The 16,968-nt window shown below is 45.5% G+C and overlaps 1 protein-coding gene across 1 annotated transcript in view; it reads left to right on the top strand.

Moving 5' to 3' along the window:
- The first annotated feature begins 483 nt into the window (after positions 1-483).
- Positions 484-16,968, top strand: part of ZCCHC7 (zinc finger CCHC-type containing 7) — a 161,733-nt gene continuing 145,248 nt past the window's right edge. The window contains exons 1-2 of the mRNA XM_040417362.1: positions 484-606; positions 5,976-6,640. Coding sequence (XP_040273296.1) covers positions 524-606; positions 5,976-6,640 — 748 coding nt within the window. The 5' untranslated portion in view covers positions 484-523. The remainder of the gene's footprint in view (positions 607-5,975; positions 6,641-16,968) is intronic.

Raw genomic sequence — 16,968 nt, 5'->3', positions numbered from 1 at the left:
CTCTCCAGCATACAGTCCCATGTAAAATACATCACTCCCCCACCTTCAGTCCCTCCAGCATACAGTCCCATGTAAAATACATCACTCCCCCACCTTCAGCCTCTCCAGCATACAGTCCCATGTAAAATACATCACTCCCCCACCTTCAGTCCCTCCAGCATACAGTCCCATGTAAATAATATCACTCCCCCTCTTCAAACATACAGTCTCCAGTACAAAGATCACTCCTCCTCTCTTCAGCCCCTGTAAACGGGCCCCCAAGTAAAAGTAACATCATTGTTCTCCTCCACACAGCCACCTGCTGCCTCTGCTCTTCTCCCCAATAACCTGCTCTGTAGAATCTCCTACAAATCCCGAGGCCCCGCCCCATGGATGACGAGACTCCGCCTTATTCTATGACATCATACAGGAGCATCTCCATACTAGTCACATACTAGGAACTCCTGGCTGCGGAACTAGAGGAACTGTATGTTGTTTCCAGGGGGACGTTCTGACTGTGACATTGGTTCCCACGTGCAGCAGGATGTGTGTTTGTTTCCCCTCGGAACTTCCTGTTAATGACTTGAGCCCACATGTGCAGCCGGGAAGCGGACTGTCATCCGCCAGGTACCATTATTACAGTGTGTGTGACTGGATGGAGCGGCCGCCTGGGAAACTACAACTCCCAGAATGCCATGGCAGCCGCATATGTTCTGCCTGTTGCTGTGATCTCGCTGTGTATTAGGTGGTGTCAGTGTAGTTACATATATTAGATTTGTCGTGGACCTGAAGAACTTTTTATTTGGTTCACACCCTGTTCTCTCTGATAAAAGTTAGAAATGCTTTATGACTGGTCACTGTGTCCATATGGCTACACATCATATGCCTGTGGTCCTGACCTGATCGCCATCGCTGTGGCCTGGTAGTCCCACCACAGCAGGGAGACCTGGCATTGACATTCCTCCGCCAAAGAGGGACAATAGCTGCAATTTTATTTAATACTAAGGCACAACTCTAACTCCACCCTCTCCGTATCTATACACATCCAATCCAGCTCAAACCCCTTAGTGCCCCCACACAGAAGTTATGCCCACATTGTGCTCCTTCACTGTAGTTATGCCCACATTGTGCTCCTTCACTGTAGTTATGCCCACATTGTGCTCCTTCACTGTAGTTATGCCCACTTCATTGTAGTTATGCCCACACTGTGCCACCTTCACTGTAGTTATGCCCACACTGTCTCCTTCACTATTGGTATGGCATACTGTGCCCCTTCACTGTAGGTATGCCCACACTGTGCCCCTTTCACTGTAGGTATGCCCACACTGTGCCCCTTTCACTGTAGCTGTGCCCACACTGTGCCCCTTTCACTGTAGCTGTGCCCCCTTCACCGTAGATATGCCCACACATTGTGCCCCTTTCACTTCACTGTAGGGATGGACACACTGTGCCCCCTTCACTTCACTGTAGGGATGGACACACTGTGCCCCCTTCACTTCACTGTAGGGATGGACACACTGTGCCCCCTTCACTTCACTGTAGGGATGGACACACTGTGCCCCCTTCACTTCACTGTAGGGATGGACACACTGTGCCCCCTTCACTTCACTGTAGGGATGGACACACTGTGCCCCCTTCACTTCACTGTAGGGATGGATACACTGTGCCCCCCTTCACTTCACTGTAGGGATGGACACACTGTGCCCCCTTCACTTCACTGTAGGGATGGACACACTGTGCCCCCTTCACTTCACTGTAGGGATGGACACACTGTGTCCCCTTCACTTCACTGTAGGGATGGACACACTGTGCCCCCTTCACTTCACTGTAGGGATGGACACACTGTGCCCCCTTCACTTCACTGTAGGGATGGACACACTGTGCCCCCTTCACTTCACTGTAGGGATGGACACACTGTGCCCCCTTCACTTCACTGTAGGGATGGACACACTGTGCCCCCTTCACTGTAGTTAGGCCCCCTTTTCAGTACTTCCACCTTTTATTAGTAAAATAAAAAATAAAAAAACCATAGAATTCTCACCTAGGCCTTTTCCCAATGGTCGGAGCACATACTGCGCTCCCCAGCAGCACGAAAGGGTGCACGTCGCTCCGCTGGGCTGAGTAGGATGAACGTGCTCCTCCTGCACAGACCAGCCACATGATGCGTGACCGCATGGTGCCTGCTGGGGAGTGCCGGCAGTTGGGTTGAATGGTGACGCAAAGAGCAGACAGCTCCCTGCTTCCCCATTACAATCAACTGTCTCTGTGTCTTCAGGTCGGAGTACAGCGCTTGGCTATATCTGGTGCTCCCATAGACATGCATGTAGTAGCAACATGCATTCCCGAACAGCCACTCCGTCCATTTCACTCCACAGACTATGGGGCCCCACTAATCTGTAGCAGTAGGACCCCCACAAATCTAACTTATTATAACTGGAATACCCCTTTAATGAATATATCAAAGGGAACCTGTCACATTGAACATGGTGTCTGAGCTGCGGGCTGCAGGTTATAGAGCAGGAGGAGCTGAGCAGATTGATGTATAGTTTTATGGGGAGATATTCTGTATAACTTGTATTTTATACATTTACATTCCTGCTCTTTCTGGGCTTTGAAGACAAGGAGATGGTCCTATCGGTGACTGACAACCCACCATCTATGACTGTGTATACAGAGATAGCTGTCAGTCACCGATAGGACCGTCTACTTGTCTTCAAAGCCCAGAATGAGCAGGAATGTAAATGACTAAAATACAAGTTTTACTGAATCTTTTCCCATAAAACTATACATCCATCTGCTCATCTCCTCCTGCTCTATAACATGCTGCCTACAGATTAGGTCACATTTTCATGGTGACAGGTTCCCTTAAAAGAGAATGGAGGCAATCTGCAGCATGCCCGATATGTCAGGAGGAGGGTCAAGTGCAGCACAATACACTGCCCCAGCAGAACCAAGTACCACAGTGTAGCACAAAATACTGCCCCAGCAGAACCAAATACCACAGTGCAGCACAATATACTGCCCCAGCAGAACCAAATACCACAGTGCAGCACAATATACTGCCCCAGCAGAACCAAGTACCACAGTGTAGCACAATATACTGCCCCAGCAGAACCAGATACCACAGTGCAGCACAATATACTGCCCCAGCAGAACCAAATACCACAGTGCAGCACAATATACTGCCCCAACAGAACCAGATACCACAGTGCAGCACAATATACTGCCCCAGCAGGACCAACTACCACAGTGCAGAACAATATACTGCCCCAGCAGAACCAGATACCACAGTGCAGCACAATATACTGCCCCAGCAGAACCAATTACCACAGTGCAGCACAATATACTGCCCCTGCAGAACCAGATACCACAGTGCAGCACAATATACTGCCCCAGCAGAACCAAGTACCACAGTATAGCACAATATACCGCCCCAGCAGAACCAAATACCACAGTGCAGCACAATATACTGCCCCAGCAGAACCAAGTACCACAGTGTAGCACAAAATACTGCCCCAGCAGAACCAAATACCACAGTGCAGCACAATATACTTCCCCAGCAGAACCAAATACCACAGTGCAGCACAATATACTGCCCCAGCAGAACCAAATACCACAGTACAGCACAATATACTGCCCCAGCAGAACCAAATACCACAGTGCAGCACAATATACTGCCCCAGCAGAACCAAGTACCACAGTGTAGCACAATATACTGCCCCAGCAGAACCAGATACCACAGTGCAGCACAATATACTGCCCCAGCAGAACCAAATACCACAGTGCAGCACAATATACTGCCCCAGCAGAACCAGATACCACAGTGCAGCACAATATACTGCCCCAGCAGGACCAACTACCACAGTGCAGAACAATATACTGCCCCAGCAGAACCAGATACCACAGTGCAGCACAATATACTGCCCCAGCAGAACCAATTACCACAGTGCAGCACAATATACTGCCCCTGCAGAACCAGATACCACAGTGCAGCACAATATACTGCCCCAGCAGAACCAAGTACCACAGTATAGCACAATATACCGCCCCAGCAGAACCAAATACCACAGTGCAGCACAATATACTGCCCCAGCAGAACCAGATACCACAGTGCAGCACAATATACTGCCCCAGCAGAACCAAATACCACAGTGTAGCACAATATACTGCCCCAGCAGAACCAAATACCACAGTGTAGCACAATATACTGCTACAGCAGAACCAGATACCACAGTGCAGCACAATATACTGCCCCAGCAGAACCAAATACTACAGTGCAGCACAATATACTGCCCCAGCAGAACCAGATACCACAGTGCAGCACAATATACTGCCCCAGCAGAACCAAATACCACAGTGCAGCACAATATACTGTCCCAGCAGGACCAAATACTGCAGTGCAGCACAATATACTGCCCCAGCAGAACCAAATACCACAGTGCAGCACAATATACTGCCCCAGCAGAACCAAATACTACAGTGCAGCACAATATACTGCCCCAGCAGAACCAGATACCACAGTGCAGCACAATATACTGCCCCAGCAGAACCAGATACCACAGTGCAGCACAATATACTGCCCCAGCAGAACCAGATACCACAGTGCAGCACAATATACTGCCACAGCAGAACCAATTACCACAGTGCAGCACAATATACTGCCCCAGCAGAACCAAATACCACAGTGCAGCACAATATACGGCCCCAGCAGAACCAAATACTACAGTGCAGCACAATATACTGCCCCAGCAGAACCAAATACTACAGTGCAGCACAATATACTGCCCCAGCAGAACCAGATACCACAGTGCAGCACAATATACTGCCCCAGCAGAACCAGATACCACAGTGCAGCACAATATACTGCCCCAGCAGAACCAGATACCACAGTGCAGCACAATATACTGCCCCAGCAGAACCAAATACCACAGTGCAGCACAATATACTGCCACAGCAGAACCAATTACCACAGTGCAGCACCATATACTGCCCCAGCAGAACCAAATACCACAGTGCAGCACAATATACTGCCCCAGCAGAACCAAATACCACAGTGCAGCACAATATACTGCCCCAGCAGAACCAGATACCACAGTGCAGCACAATATACTGCCCCAGCAGAACCAGATACCACAGTACAGCACAATATACTGCCACAGCAGAACCAAATAACACAGTGCAGCACAATATACTGCCCCAGCAGAACAAAATACCACAGTGCACAATACTGCTTCCCCCGCTGCAGTATACAACTGTATTACAGTCCTGAAGACGGCGGTACAGTTGAACTCAGGAGGGTACCTGCAGCCGCCAGCCAGGTGCCTAAGTATCTGATGCTCCTGAGAGCCTTGGCTGTGAGGAGGGTCTTTGATCTATCCACCTCTGAATACTTTATATTAGAGAAAGCACATTTATTATATATTTGAGGCCGTTAAGCTCGGTGTGTGATCCCGGCCTGCACTGCTCAAGAAGTGTCCCTTGTATTGATGATATGCAGTCTCTCCCCCTCCTGCTGCTAGTTGACAGCTTTCTTTGGGATTTTGTACATAGGGAGACATCTGTCAATCAGCAGCCTTCATGAATACATCAGACTCTGAGTCTTCCTACAAAGCTTTGGCTGCATGCTTCAAGAATGAAACTTTGATGTCACCAAATGACGTCATGATCAAATAACACATACGGCACGTTTATTAATAGGTGACAGATTGGATGTGGAATCTGGTGCACCTTTAGACTGTCTCATTTTATGCCACCTAGTTGGGTTAGTTTTACTGCAAAAAATGAGCTCAAATTTTGGTGTATTTTTTTGCGTGTTTAAACCATATCCCCTTCCCGCTAAGTAATGCCCCTCACTGGGCAAAGTGTAAAAAGGTTAGAAAAGTGTCTAAAAAACACTTTGCAGTACCAGTTTGTTTGCGCAACCTAGCGCATTTTGAATAGTAAATCTATCCAGCTGACCGGTTTCATGGCTATTTGTATTGTTACATTTACTACAGAACCTCCTTCACTATGTTTAATGATGAGGATGACCTGGCTGCTTATGAAGATGAACTGTATCGTGAAGAGTCTTCCAGTGAGGAGAGCATTGACAGCGAGGTGGAAACCTACCTTTATAGCCAGGTGCACTATTCCCAGGATCTCAGCAAGGGCGACCTACTGGATGATGAGGAGAAAGAGGATGATGTTGTGGAGAAAGTGGGCAACCTAAAGACCAGCTCCCATGAAAAGAAATCTGTGATTGTGATTTCGGACAGTGATGATATAAGGGCTACAGACTCTTCTGCGGTGGTCATCCTTTCTGACAGTTTGGAAGAAGACATTGTGTACAGTTCCAAGACTAAGTATAACGTAACATCAGCAATAAGACCGCCAGAGAACCGATCAACTCCTAAAGCCTCACCTAAGAAGAAGAAGTTGTCTAAACTTAAAGGAGCAAAGTCTCCAGACACTGGCAAAAGTTACAAAGGTGGGATTGTCCAGGAAGTTCTTGTGATCAGAGGAAGTTCAGAAGAGGAAGATGCGGCAGTCAGTGAAGTGTGTCTAACATCCGATAGTGACCAAAGTGCTGTGGAAAATTGGATGTTGTTGGGACGAGCAAGAGAGGAAGGAGATACTAGCATTCAGCTGAATCTTGGGGGCTACAGATCTGCACCATGGGAAGGTTTGTAAACTTTTCAAAATCTAGTTAATGTCTAGTATTCTTATGGGGATATCCTGGTATTTTCAAGTTACCTCCTGTCCACAGAATAGGAGATATTATTAGATTGGTGGGCAGTCTACTGCTGGGACCTCCCTGTCCAACCACAGGGCCTCTCATAAATAAACTGAGGTACTCGACTATCATGCTTGTTTTGTTTTATATGTGTCTGCCCCATTTTAGATGTGGCAGCATGGAATGCGTAATGGCGTTTTAAAATGAATAATAGATGTCTGCTTGTTGTGGCCCCCATGAGCACCAAAATGGAGGTCTCCAGCCCCCCCACGGCAGATAGGGGGTATCTCCTCGCTGAACATCTGCAGTGGTGAGCCAGCAGCGTGCTACTCCATTCAGAGCTGTACCCTACTGTGTTAGTTCCATTAACTCTGACCATGCGTGGTGTTGCTATATTCAATGTCAATTTGGCTTTTGTAACCTATCCTCCTGAAAGGTGATAAATATCCTTTGGGAATCCCCTTTAATACACCTTTTTTTTTTGCTTCCACGTCTATTATTACAGTCAGTAATAACGTTTCCATCTGTACTTTTATTATTAAGTTTAAGAACTTATATGATATTTATGCTATAGTTGTGTATTTTATTTTATTTTTTAACACATACAAGTAGTTGTACTTGTACATGTTCCTTGATGTAGGTGCAACAACCAGAATGAAACCCTCCATGGTTTACATTACTGGCTGTATTCATTGATCTGGAAAATGCTGAAAAATAGACATAATGGGGGAGATTTGTAGAACTGGCTTAGTTGCCCAATCAGATTCCACCTTTCATTTTTGGCAGCTTTACACCAGTTTGGTAACTCTTCCCCCAATGTTTGTAAGGGCTTTTTCACATCTGCGTTAAAAGGGTTTTCCGAGATTTAAATACTGATAACTTGTCCTCCTCTGGATAAGTCATCAGTATCGGATCTGTGGGCGTCCGACACCGGGGACCCCCTGCTGATCAGCTGTTTGAGATGGCACTGGTGCTCCTGTGAGCGCCGTGGCCTTCTCAGTGCTCACCAAGCACAGTGCCGTACGTTGTATAGCGGCTGTGCTTGGTACTGCGCTCAGCCTCATTCACTTCTATGGGGCTGAGCCACGCCTAGGCCACGTGACAGATGAACGTGTCGGAACTGGCCTAGGGAAAGCTGTGAGAAGGCTACTTCTCTACTACGAGCACTGCTGCCTTCTCAAACAGCTGATTGGTGGGGGTCCCTGGTGTCAGCCCCCCCACTGATCAGATAGTGATGACCTATCCTGAGGAGAAGTCATCCGTATTTAAGTCTCAGGAAACCCTTTTAAGTTATCCATTCTTGTGATCCAACTGGAGAACAGAAAAAAAACTTGAACCTTTTCATTTTGAGCCTCAGTGCTCAGTTTGTGTTGGATCAGAAGAACAGAGAGGTCAAAGCAGATGCTACTTCTTGGTTCATCTTATGTTTGAGTACATTTATTTGTGTAGTGTCTAGAAACTTTTTAACTATTAGTCAGCGCTTGGATAGGGCACTGGGGGGGGGGGGGGGGTTGACAGGTGTTGAGGGACATCTCTATGTTCTATGAAATTGTTATAAAATTTTATCGTGCTCTTACGATATAATGCCTCGTGTCCTTCCCCTACTTTTGAGATAGGTTTATGTCTTGAATTTGGTTACACCAGGAAGTGATTAGGAAGTAATTGATGAGTATAAGGCCTGCTTTCAGGTCATTCATTTATATCAAATTAGGTAGTCAATGGAGCATAGGCGTAAACAGTCCTATGTGTAGAGTGCTTTTTATTCCTTCTGTCAGGCATCCAGTATGACATCCTATGAACCCTCGACTCACTCTGAAATGCAGGTGGCCGCACCACTATTCAAGGCTAGAAAGAGGATAGGCTGATGCGGTGGGTTCCTTCTTGACCTTGCTCAGTTGTCCACCATGAGAACATTTTGAAAACGACATGAGCGGTTCTGAAGAAATGCGTAATGATATACACTGGGCTATCCTCCTGCCCATTGGAGTGGTGTAACTAATGTTTTCAAATGCTCCTTGAACACTATAAGATCCCATGCACATGACCGTATTTTTTGTCCACATCCAATCTACATTTTTTGCAGATCAGATGCAGGCTCATTTATTTCTATGGCGGCAAAAGAATCGGACAGCACATTGAGTGTTGTCCACATCTGTAGGTCCGTTCTGTAGCTCCACAAAAAAAATTGAACATGTCCTGATGTCCTGTTCTTGGCCAGATTGTGGACAAGAGGAGGCAGTACTACAGTAGTGCAGGATGTGCGAAATGGAAAAGTGCCGGGTGCACACTGCCATTATCTGTGGTTTGCAGATCCACGGTTTGCATAAGGCCAAAACTGGAGTTTTTCAACATTACGTTTGGCTGAACCATTGAGTGTCCCATAAATGTATGCCCCAGACGTATGCAACTGCAGATGTAGCAAGCGCCTTCTGTATAGAGAGCGCATTTCTCTATTTGCGTAGCATTGCGTTGTGATATAAGTGCGGTTAGCTCTTGCTACGCCTGTATATGCCAAGCACATCAAGAATTGTGCTATGGGATGTCTGACATGTGGCGGCTACTAGAACTTGAGTAGAGATTTTCTGTCCGGTGGACATGTTAGATATTCAGGCTCTCCCTGCACATTGGTGCGGGTTTCCAAACACATTTCCGTGCTGGTTTCATGTGGATTTCTCTGCTTTTCCATAACAAAATCCACCTGTTACTTGTGGATTTTTTGGGGGGAATTTTAGTGCGACATTGCCCCAATATCCTCTTTTGCACTGCACAAAAAATCTGCTGAAAAATTGACGGGTCAATTTCTGCATGAATAAAATACACAATCTGTATATGAGATTTGGCAGACCTCATTCACTTTGCTGGTACTGTATTACACTGTAGTTTTTGTGCAGAAAAAAAGCAATACTGAGTTATTCCTGCTGCATATTCTTCACTGTGATGATAAGAGTGGGGTTGTTGTAACCAGCCAATATTTGCGGCGTGTCCGCTGTGATCCTGCATGCAAACGGAAAGCATTTGTAGACGGATCCGGATGCGGATCCGTCTTACAAATGCATTGCAAGAACGGATCCGTCTCTCTATTTGTCATCCGGAGAAACAGATTCGTTATATATTTTTACACATTTATACCAGTCTGCGCATATTGCAAACCGAAAAGGACGGATCCGGCACTAATACATTCCTATGGAAAAAAAATGCCGGATCTGGCATTCAGGCAAGTGTTTAGCCGGAGATAAAACCGTAGCATGCTACAGTATTATCTCTGTCCTGATCAGTCAAAAAGACTGAACTGAAGACATCCTGATGCATCCTGAACGGATTGTCTCCATTCGGAATGCATTAGGATAAAACTGATCAGGATTCTTCCGGTATTGAGCCCCTGTGACGGAACTCTATGCCGGAAAAGAATAACGCTAGTGTGACAGTACCCTTATGTGGGCATTTGACATATATAAAAAAAAAAAAAAGACTTTTTTTCCCGCTACCCTCATCATGTAAAGACTATCCCTGTACATAGAGAAGCAGTATCTACTGACCAGAATGGATATTTCTACGGGCACATCTTTCTCGCCATCACAGACATTGCCCGTGTAATACATTCAGGCTTTCACACTATGTAAGGTCATTTTTAGCCCCCCTCCATGCATGTAAAGCCAACGCTGTGATTACCAGATGTCTGTTTTGTTCTTTTCTTTCAGTCTTTAGTTAAAATCCTGGTTACGTCTGGGAGCACTAATTCCAATCCACCCCCCGAGACTGCCAGGCAGGCACTTGGCTTGAGTGCAATGGCCAAGAACTACTGTCAGTTAGTTTTAGCCTGCCCCAATAGTCCTCATTCTAGACATCTCTCGTGTGAAGGTAAGGTGACGCTCATATATCACGGGCACCCCTTAACTTTAACTCGCGGCAGTACTTAGGGACGCTACCTGGACTTTCTGCTATTAATGAGAAATACACACCCTTTCCCATTCCCCCAGTGCAGCCCTTTATTCTAAGTCCTGTAGAAGTTCTGATCTCTAATCTCTTAGGTTTGTGAGCGCACAATTTGTGTAGCAGTTTCTATATCCGGATATACGTTTGCCCCACCAGCCATGCCTCCTGGAATACTTGGGTGCTTTCGTAACACTTGTGATGCATTATTCAGCTTGCTGCATCCGATGATTGATGTGCGAGGTGATGGAGATATAGACATGGTGTCTAACCCATTTCAGAGTTTGAGGGTTAAAAGCAATTCTAGGTTAATAGAAACTCCCCGCCAAGCAGTTCTATTTGGAGATCTTCCATTGGTATCCATAAAATCCACTGCTGGTTCAATTTCTATTAGACTAGGTATGGCAATGAATAATGAATGTCTAGCCGTATTAATCATCTAAAAGTAGCCTTTGAACTGCTGGAAATCATGCTTTAATAAATCTGGTAGAAGAGGGTTAAACTGTACGAAACCTAGATTTGTTTGTACCTTTAGGCTACATGCACACGACAGTGAAAAAACGGACATGTGATGGACGTTTAACCGCTAACACGTCTGTTTTAAGACCAATGGTAGTCTATGGGGTTATTCACACGGCAGTTTTTTTGACGGTCAGTGAAAAACGGACGTAAAAAAAAAATAGAACATTTTTCACTGACCGATAGCCCCCGTACAATTGAATGGGTCTGTTTTTAATGTCCGCTTCTCAGAAAGGCATCAGTGAAGAGAACGTCCGTTTAAAAATGGACAGTTTATCTGTTTTTAACGTGTCATCCAGCTGTAATAAACTGGTTGATGGGCCCCTGATGCGCGTAATGTATGATCATCTCTAAAATGGCCATATCCTGGGAATTCTCTCCTCTTCAGATACCTCCTCAATACTGTTAAGCATTACCTAACACCAGCACCGTCCTTCATATCAAATGGCCGTTAGCGTCTGCATTGTTATTGCGCTCTGTTGTTCCTGCACTCTCGCTGAATTTCATTTTAGCACATGCTGATGGCTGACTACTATAACCTTTCCTGATAAATCATTGACACATTACTGGTGTGCAAATAGTATTGCCACTGATTCTCCTTATGGAGACCTTGCCGGTGTTCCTTTGTGTCTTTTACGGGCTAATATATCTCATTTCTGTTCATGGTAATTTTGGGGGGATGTGATATTGAAAGGGAATCTGTCAGCACAGTTCTGGACTACTGCACATAAGAAGTCCGGATCACAATGTTTTATGTTCCTCCTTCTCCCGATGTCAGTGCTCAAAGCTGCACTGACATACTTTGTCAGGACTGCTGTGATCTGCTAGTATAATGCAGAGGACTCATGCATGCACGTCAGTCCTGACAATTTCTGTAAGTGCAAGTGCCGACAGATGGGTAATGGGGATCTGGACTCCGGATCTGTAGACAGATTCCCTTTAACCACCATTCTAGTTGTCCTTCATACTGGCATCTTGGTACGACGCCATATGGTTTAATACCGTCTCTTCTGTTGAATACTTGTCATGTATACCTAAAGTTGCTCTGTACCATTCCTGGCAGCTGCACAGTACCCCATTACAATTAGAGAGCATTACCCCTTGTTAAAAGGAGAGGGGCTGTCACAAAATGCTGACAACCACAGCAGTCAGTGTCCCATTTACATAGTACAGATGCTATAGCGGGTATGTGTCATTTGATTGTATCCTCGAGGCCAGCCATGAGGGATATAAATTCCCTGAAGCTGCTTTTCTCTATCTCTGAGGGCCAGTTCACACGACTGATTTTGAAAAACACACTTAAAAAATCAGCTTGGAATCCATTTTTGATGTCCCTTTTTTTTAAGCAATGGGTGTTCGCTTCAATACAAAGCTGCATTTTCAGTTTGAGGTTTTTTACACGGTTCTGCACCATAAAACGTGCGGAAAATGCATGAACTTACGTGGAGCTGTTCTTTTCTGCTTCCCTTTGATTTTAGGCCTCTTTCAAACTACCGTTTTTTTTTTTCGTTTTGCGGGCCGTTTTTTTTTGCGTTCCGTATACGGAACCATTCATTTGAATGGTTCCGCCAAAAAAACGGAATGTACTCCATATGCATTCCGTTTCCGTATTTGCGTTTTTCCGTTCCGTTGAAAGATAGAACATGTCCTATTATTGCCCGCAAATCACGTTCCGTGGCTCCATTCAAGTCAATGGGTCCGCAAAAAAAAACGGAACACATACGGAAATGCATCCGTATGTCTTCCGTATCCGTTCCGTTTTTGCGGAACCATCTATTGAAAATGTTATGCCCAGCCCAATTTTTTTCTATGTAATTACTGTATACTGTATATGCCATACGGAAAAACGGTAAGGAAACTGAAACACAACGGAAACAAAAAAACGGAACAACAGATTTGTGAAAAACGGACCGCAAAGCACTGAAATAGCCATACGGTAGTGTGAAAGAGGACTTAATGGGAGATTCAGCGCTGATTCTGCCCCATGATAGGGTACACTGCTTTGTGTTAAAAAAACAAAAAAGGCAAGTTCTGCTTCCTATTGACATGACATTTTTGAGGCATTTTTTGGAGCTAATTTTGAGGCAGAAACGCTCCCAAATCTGCTCCTAAAAACGGTCTTAAAATTGCGGAGTTGTGGAGGGTAATCATTCAGGTCAGAGAAGAATATTAGGAACTGCTGATTAAGATATTGCAATATTAATGTGTTTAATAAAAGTAATCCAGATGTGAGGAAAATTAAAAAGAAAAGAAATCCTACAAAAGGAAATCGTTGAAGGGGTTGTCTGAGTTATGAAAAAAAATAATATAGCACTTAAAATCTGATGGGCAGCAATATATAACTGAGTAAGCTAAGCAAGTTTTATGCAAAAAATATATATATATTTCCTCATTTCCCTGGTTCTTTTCTGGCCCATTGTTTACATGCAATAAAAACAATCTCTGCCCCTCCCCCTGCTCTGCTAAGGGAGTGAATACAAGAGCTGCCCTGAGTGACATGTCTGCCTGCTGGGAGACTCTGCAGCATGTTGTATGTGTAGGACTACAAGTCCCAGCTGTATAATGACACTGCTAATACACAGTATCTTCCCCCTACCTTCTTGTGCAATGCTCTCTCTAGTCTGTCAGCTCCAGTGCCCCGAATTGTCTCCTCACTGCCTGCTGCAGCTAGCCAGTCTGTGCAGCTGAAGGGGTTAAGAATCCTAGGATAGAGCAGACGGCAGTGAAGGGGGCGTGGCCAGCACAGTGACATCGCTTGAAAACGACCTTTATCAGAGCAGGGAGAGAAGCTGACATCACAGGTCATGTGACCGTCAGTGAAATCTGAGAAACCAGGCACTGGAGATGAAGTGAGTTAATTGGAAAGCTGTTACATTTGCTTAGGGCTCTTTCACACTTGCGTTGTCCGGATCCGGCGTGTACTCCATTTGCCGGAAGTGCCCGCCGGATCTGTAACACCGCAAGTGAACTGAAAGCATTTGAAGACTGATCCGTCTTCAAAATGCGTTCAGTGTTACTATGGCAGCCAGGACGCTATTAAAGTCCTGGCTGCCATAGTAGTAGTGGGGAGCGGAGGAGCAGTATACTTACCGTCTGTTCGGCTCCCAGGGCGTTCCAGAATGACGTCAGAGCGCCCCATGCGCATGGATGACGTGTCCAATGCGATCACGTCATCCATGCGCGTGGGGCGCCCAGGCGTCACTCTGAAGTGCCCCGGGAGCCACACGGACGATAAGTATACTGCTCCCCCGCTCCCCACTACACTTTACCATGGCAAACAGGTTTTTAGCGTCCCGGCAGCCATGGTAACCATTCAGAAAAAGCTAAACGTCGGATCCGGTAATGCGCCGAAACGACGTTTAGCTTAAGGCCGGATCCGGATGAATGCCTTTCAATGGGCATTAATTCCGGATCCGGCCTTGCGGCAAGTGTTCAGGATTTTTGGCCGGAGCAAAAAGCGCAGCATGCTGCGGTATTTTCTCCGGCCAAAAAACGTTCCGGTCCTGAACTGAAGACATCCTGATGCATCCTGAACGTATTTCTCTCCATTCAGAATGCATTGGGATAATCCTGATCAGGATTCTTCCGGCATAGAGCCCCTACGACGGAACTCTATGCCGGAAAAGAACAACGCAAGTGTGAAAGAGCCCTTAGTTAGGAACATAGAAGAGCAAAAAAATAATTTGGATAACACCATTAAACCAATAGTTTGAGCCTTCCATGGCAGCCCCACCTTACTGACTCTTTCCACTTTCCATGTTTTGCTGCCGTCCTAACGCCCGGAGTAAGCAGGTTGCAGTCGGCAGTGATGGGCTTTTGCCATGCTGGGTCCATGAATCTTTTAGCTGTTCTTTACCTTTTGGAGTGAGATATTATGGTTTTGGGGTCTTTTATAATTGTCTTAAAACAAAAAAAAAAAAGTATTCAGAGAGTATTTGCTCCAGAAGTCAGACTATTCTCTGTAGGCCTCACATGTTGCCCAGAGCACTAGGAATTCAATTGCCGTGGTCTTAATAGAAAATCCAGTAGTACTTTAGTGTGTCCCAGCAGCTAACCCTGCCTGATGGTGGCACTGTACAAAGGGAAGCTCCCTCTAGAAGCCCATATCGTCACCCCAGGGATGTTTCTAGTAAAACTCTGTTGGGGAATACCAATGCTGTGCCCTAAGACAGGGATGGCCAACCTGCAGCTCTCCAGCTGTTGTAAAGCTACAACTCCCACCATGCCCTGCTGTAGGCTTAAAGCTGCAGGCAGTCTGGGCATGCTGGGAGTTGTAGTTTTGCAACAGCCGAAAAGCCGCAGGTTGGCCATCCCTGCCCTAAGAGAAGCCTCTGCAGAATTCTGTGGGCAGACACCATATACCACCATGCATAAATATGCCAGTATATTTAATAATTAAAAAAAGTTATCACTCCACGGTAGGGTTAAAAAAAGGATTGTTAATTAAAATATGAAAAAAAAAAAAAAAAAAATTATATAAAAATAACAAGATTAGTAAAAATAAAACACTAAGGCCTCTTTCACACGGGCGTTGGGGGAAAAGTGCGGGTGCGTTGCGGGAACACCCGCGATTTTTCCGCGCGAGTCCAAAACATTGTAATGCGTTTTGCACTCGTGTGAGAAAAATCACGCATGTTTGGTACCCAAACCCGAACTTCTTCACAGATGTTCGGGCTTGGGTTAGGTGCAGGGCTGTGGAGTCGGTAGATAAATGTTCCGACTCCGACTCCTCAGTTTTATGTACTTCCGACTCCGACTCCTCAGTTTTATGTACTTCCGACTCCGACTCCTCAGTTTTATGTACTTCCGACTCCGACTCCCCGACTCCGACTCCTCTGTATTAATATGCGAATGTATTTTATACATTCCTTGAGGGAAAGAAACGCAACCTACCACAGGACTACTGGCTGGGAAGCTGCTTTCTCCTTTGTGTGCTGATCTTCTGCTGAAGAAGGGGCAGTGGGAGGATCCAGGAAGGGGCATTTATTCTAAAACATGATTTTCCTAGGAGAATCCCATAGTCATGTTTAAAGTTTAAGCTAACAATCGGAGTTTACAAGTTTTTATAGCCTTAGCTAAATGACAGCAGTTTTTCCAATGGTTTACAGCTTCAGTCTTGAACTATTGGCCCTCCATTCCCTTCACTTATACAAATGTCTCACTCTCTAGTCCTGCAAAAAACATATTTATTTAATCCCTTATCAGTGAGAGGCTAGGTTACACATGGACGCTGCGTTCCCTGTAACAGCGGAACACAACACTATGGAAAGTATAAGTATTGCAGCTCCTAACTGTGCGTTGCGTGCCATATAGTGAAGCACATGAAAATCATGCTTCTTCACGGTCACTTAACGTGTTCGTTTTGCGGTTACGTGAGGCACTGCATGCATTGGTCTTTATTCTTACAGTAGAGAAGTCATTAATTATAACTTTTTGTGAATTGGGACATTTAAACTTGCTTTTTTTTTTTTATTCCAATCTAAATTTAGTAGGAGTCGGAGTCGGTGCATTGTTTGCCGACTCCGACTCCAGGTACCCAAAATTTCCCCCGACTCCGACTCCTCGACTCCGACTCCACAGCCCTGGTTAGGTGTTGTGTAGATGTTGTTATTTTCCCTTATAACATGGTTATAAGGGAAAATAATAGCATTCTAAATACAGAATGCTTAGTAGGTGATCAATTGAGGGTTAAAAAAATAAATAAAAATTAACTCACCTTCTCCTCTTGTTCGCGGAGTTCCCGGTCTCTACTTTACTTATTTAATGATGAACTATGGGCTAAAGGACCTTTGGTGACGTCAGATCACATGCTCCAATCACATGGTACA

Source organism: Bufo bufo, chromosome 2 (assembly GCF_905171765.1).
Source record: "Bufo bufo chromosome 2, aBufBuf1.1, whole genome shotgun sequence".
Taxonomy (NCBI): Eukaryota; Metazoa; Chordata; class Amphibia; order Anura; family Bufonidae; genus Bufo; species Bufo bufo.
Note: the sequence above shows the minus strand (reverse complement) of the source record. Positions and strands in the feature narration are given on the sequence as shown.